At 32.3% G+C, this 5,043-nt stretch overlaps 1 protein-coding gene across 1 annotated transcript in view; it reads right to left on the bottom strand.

The window, feature by feature from the left end:
• Positions 1-533: 533 nt before the first annotated feature.
• The window catches only part of LOC137627401 (solute carrier organic anion transporter family member 74D-like), a 35,086-nt gene continuing 30,576 nt past the window's right edge, over positions 534-5,043 (bottom strand). Inside the window, exons 15-17 of the mRNA XM_068358489.1 lie at positions 4,761-4,861; positions 1,917-2,018; positions 534-909 (exon numbers count right to left, since the gene is read on the bottom strand). Coding sequence (XP_068214590.1) covers positions 728-909; positions 1,917-2,018; positions 4,761-4,861 — 385 coding nt within the window. The 3' untranslated portion in view covers positions 534-727. The remainder of the gene's footprint in view (positions 910-1,916; positions 2,019-4,760; positions 4,862-5,043) is intronic.

Raw genomic sequence — 5,043 nt, 5'->3', positions numbered from 1 at the left:
TGTAATTAGAATTGATTTGGTGAGAGAGATGGCGATAATTAAAATTTGTAAATAAGGTAGGTGTAGGTGAAAGAATGGATCAGAGCATTTTGAAGTGATTAGGTCATTTGGAGATAATGGATGATGATAGGTCAGTAAAAGTGAAAATCGCGTATAATTTGATAAGGAAAGACGAGAGGAAGGCTCAGATACTTTAGTATCGGAAAGAAAAGTCAAGGGTATCCAAGAATTGCAAAGAAATTAGGGGTTTACCATGCTCTGCTAAGTATCATTTGAAGGCTTATGAAGCAACCAATATTGTAGGCGTTCAACTGGTTTGTGGGTTTATCAACGAATCAATTGTTAAAGGACGAATGTGACAGTGACTTTTATCTGGATTTATTCCGTGTTAAGGGGAATATTTTATATATATATATATATATATATATATATATATATATATATATATATATATATATACATACATATATATATATATATATATATATATATATATATATATATATATATATATATATATATATAGTGTGTGTGTGTGTGTGTGGGTGTGGGTGAAGATAGATAGATAGACAAAGTAGCAAACACCACGAAAGGTAGAAATTCTTTACATGACCGTGATCTTGAAGACAAAACTTACGAGTAAAAATACCTAAGAGATGATTCTCTATTTGCAGATACCTTTAGACAGAATTATACGCATGTGTTGTATTGCTATTCAGTTCCAAACTTATGTCATTCCTACATTAGTTATGTGTTTCTCTTTCGCTTTATTCTTCTTCTTCTTTGTTGCTTTCGTTTTCAGGATGTTAAAAAGTTCCAATTCTTCCATTTCCTTTTGACCGAAAAAGTCGACGTCTTTGTGGTACCTCAAGATCATAGCTTCCGTTACGAAGCTGAGTATCATCCCGGCTGCCAAGTTAGGGAAAAGGAAGTTTTTAGTTGAGAAAATTAATCAAGAGTTTTCATTTCAGTTGGAAAAATTAATCAAGAGATTTTCATTTCAATTGGAAATTTTTTTTTATCTTATTTGGGAAAATCAATCAAGTTTATTCAAGTTTGGAAAATTAATAGAGTTTTTTTTATTTTAGTTGAGAAAATTAATCGAGATTGATCAAGAGTTTTTTTTTATTTTAGCTGGGAAAATTAATGAAGAGTTTGTTTTTATTTCATTTTGGGAAATTAATCAAGTGTTATGTTAGTTTGGAAAATTAATCGAGTTTTTTATTTTAAGAGAAAATTATTTTATTTTGGAAAATTAATCGTTTTATTTTAGTTGGGAAAATTAATCGAGTTTTTTATTTTACCTAGGAAAATTGATCAAGAGTTTTTTTTTATTCTAGTTGGAAAAATTAATCAAGAGTTTTATTTTTGTCGGAAAATTAACCTAGAGTTTACTTTAGTTGGGAAAATTAATAAGAAAATGGAAATTTTTTAATATACTGCTCAACATTCGATCATATCATAATAGTTGTAATTTAGTATACTGAAATTTTAAGAAGAGTTGCTAACAATAGATCAAAATTGCCATCTGGTATGTCTCTTTGATGGTGTCAAGAAATGTGTGGCGATCAAACAATACTAAACAGAGATAGTTTCGGCTGAAAAGAAATCAACCATTTTAAATTTTCTTGTTATTGTAATGATAAGAATCATGTGATTTCTCATTTTATTAGTATTTACATTTTATGAGAAGTTTTATAGCTATATATTTTCCTAAGGTTATTTTTTTTCTTTTTAACAATTTTGCCAATCCTTCCTTTTAAGTTATGGTCCAAAAATCTGGATAGAAAAGCACAGTTTCTTACTGTTATTCTAAAGAAATAATTATCTACTTTGATATTAACAGATCTATTTTCCCCAAAATTGGGGGAAGTGCCTTTGGTATATGTATGTATGTATGTATGTATTTTCCTCACCTGCTGGAATGGCGTGTATGATCAACCTGTATTTATCCAAGTCGTATAGGTAACAGTAACCTCTGTGACCGCAAGTTCTCTGCCACAGCACACAACTGTAATCTGAAAAGTTCAGAAGACATTACCTGGGAGTAACGAAAAGGGTTAAATTGCGTAATGAGTTAAAGAGTATACATTGAAATGCATAATGTAAAAATTACAAAACGTTACCTACTTAGAGAGTAATGTGCCAGCGACTACTTGCTATTTTTGGAGGGTTAGGGATCGTTTATGGAATTGCATCCCCACTTTTTTATGTCCAAATTACTCTTTTTTTTTTATTTATAACTTAATCATTAGATTGCCTTTCCTGTAGTAAATAAGATTGTGTCGTTTATATGTGGTTTCATCATTGTGATTTTTTTTTTTTTTTTTCGTCATACTAGTTGGAAAAGCGTGATACCATAAGCCCAAAGTCTTCAACTGAGAAAAACAGCCCAGTTAGGAAAGGAAATAAGTAGACTATATGGGGGTTAATGAACAATTAAAATAGAATATTTTAAGAACAGTAACAACATTAAAATAGATCTTTCATGTAGACCTATAATCCATGTCCCAAACCGGCTATATTAAGCAGAGTGCGTGACGTTGAACATTTTGAGAATGTGTTGATGTGAATAACTTAATCAATTGGCAGTTTGACGTTTGTTTGCTTTTATGATTATGGAAATTACCAATAAATTTGATTGCTTAAATTACTCGCTCGTGGGGTTACCTACTGCACCGTAATTGTTCAGTAGCTAATTTCCTCTTGGTAAGGGTAGAAGAGACTCTCTAGCTATGGTAGCAGCTCTTCTAGGAGAAGGACACTCCAAAATCAAACCATTATTCTCTGGTCTTGAGTAGTGCCATAGCCTCTGTACCATGGTCTTTCACTGTCTTTGGGTAGAGTTCTATTGCTTGAGGGTACCCTCGAGCACCCTATTCTATCTTATTTCTCTTCCTCTTTTTTTAAAGTTTTTATAGTTTATATATGAAATATATGTTCTTGAAATATTTTACTTTAATTATCAATTACTTTTCTTGTAGTTTCCTCATTTCCTTTCCTCACTGGGCTATTTTCCCTGGTGGACCCCTCAGGTTTATAGCATTCTTTTTTTCCATCTAGGGTTGTAGCTTAGCAAGTAATAATAATAGTAATAATAACGCATGATTATGAATTGTTGATATTTAGCCATGTGCATACGTTGTTGCATTATAAGATTATCTCTCACATCCTGTTATGTGTTTTATATGGTCGTACGCCAGTTGTTGTGCTATGCTAATTAGGTTTTTAAGACGTTGTCATTAAAATAAGTAACTGTACCTACAATAATTCCACATTCGTTGAAATAGTACTATATCATATGTAGTTAAAATTTTCAATTAATATCCATGGATTATTTTTCTGTTTTTTCTGAAGCAAACATTATTATTATTATTATTATTATTATTATTATTATTATTATTATTATTATTATTATTTTTATCATTATTATTATTATTATTATTATTATTATTATTATTATTATTATTATTATTATCATTATCATCATCATCATTATTATTATTATTATTATTATTATTATTATTATTATTATTATTATTATTATTATTATTATCAAGTCATATTTTATACTATCGAATTAAGTCTATCATACCCTAATCACAATATAATTTCATTGGACTTTTAGAAAGGTTTATAATTAAAGAGAAAAAATAAAATTTATGTTAGAAAATTTCCTTTAGAATTATCGGCTGCCAAAGAGGTATATCTTGATAATCGCCCCCCCCCCCCCCCCCCGGTTAAAACTCTTTGTGTCTGTTGTCCTAAGCTCTTTCTTAGGTACCTAGTAGATAAACAAATCTGTTGACCGTAAACTTAACTTAAGCTTAGCGCGACGATGTCTGACGGAAAATGTTGTTTGGTATAATTTTGTTTAGACTACCCGCCGTCCAGCCCGTGGTCCCTATATAAGTATACTGCTAAGTCACTTTGGGTAGCGCTCTTGAGACAAGTAGGTTGGCCAGGGCACCAGCCACCCGTTGAGATACTACCGCTAGAGAGTAAATGGGTCTATGGACTGGCCAGACAGTACTTCATTGGATTCTTTTCTCTGGTAACGGTTCATTTTCCCTTTGCCTACACACACAAACACTAAATACTCTGGCCTATTCTTTACATATTCTCTTTTGTCCTCATACACCCAGCCTCACATATTACCAAACAATTCTTCTTCACTCACGGGGTTAACTACTGTACTGTAATTGTTCAATGGCCACTCTCCGTTTGGTAAGTGTAGAAGAGCCTTTGGCTATGGTAAGCAGCTCTTCTAGGAGAAGGACATTCCAAAATCAAACAATTGTTCTCTAGTCTTGGGTAGTGCCATAGCCTCTGTACCATGGTCTTCCACCGTCTTGGATTAGAGTACTCTTGTTTGAGGGTACACTCTAGCTCACTATTCTATATTATTTCTCTTCCTAGTTTATATAGGAGAAATTTCTTTTAATACTGATACTCATTTTAAAATATTTTTTCCTTTCCTCACTGGGCTATTTTCCCTGTTGGAGCTCCTGGGCTCATGCCATTCTGCTTTTCCAACTAGGGTTGTAGCTTAGCAGGTAATAATAGTAATAATAATAAAAATAATAATAATAATAACGTCCGGAGATAGAGACGGCACTCGACACTCTCTTAGACTACCCTCATTTTTACAGCATAGGTAAACGAGCATGAGAGAGAGAGAGAGAGAGAGAGAGAGAGAGAGAGAGAGAGAGAGAGAGAGAGAGAGAGGAAACACACATTAACTGATAGAAGGATCTTACCTATAAGACTGCCGATGACGATGGGTACCAGAACAAAAGCTAAGGACAGGATAACATTCAGAACGCCGAGTGCCAGGTCCTTGTCTCGCTCATTGAGGGATCTGAGAACAGAATGAATTTAATTTCTTCATTGAAATTCCTTTTATAGTTATTCGGACAAATTAGTTTTAGTAATGAACAAGTACAAGGTAGGTGTGGGTCCTATGAAAACTCTTTTTAGATTGTTTCTGCATTTATGTAAAGTAGGTATTATTTAAAAAGAAAGCACTTGCGTAAATATAAG

Source organism: Palaemon carinicauda, chromosome 35 (assembly GCF_036898095.1).
Source record: "Palaemon carinicauda isolate YSFRI2023 chromosome 35, ASM3689809v2, whole genome shotgun sequence".
In the NCBI taxonomy this organism is placed as follows: Eukaryota; Metazoa; Arthropoda; class Malacostraca; order Decapoda; family Palaemonidae; genus Palaemon; species Palaemon carinicauda.
The sequence above is the reverse complement of the archived record's forward strand: the minus strand, read 5'-3'. Positions and strand labels throughout refer to the sequence as shown.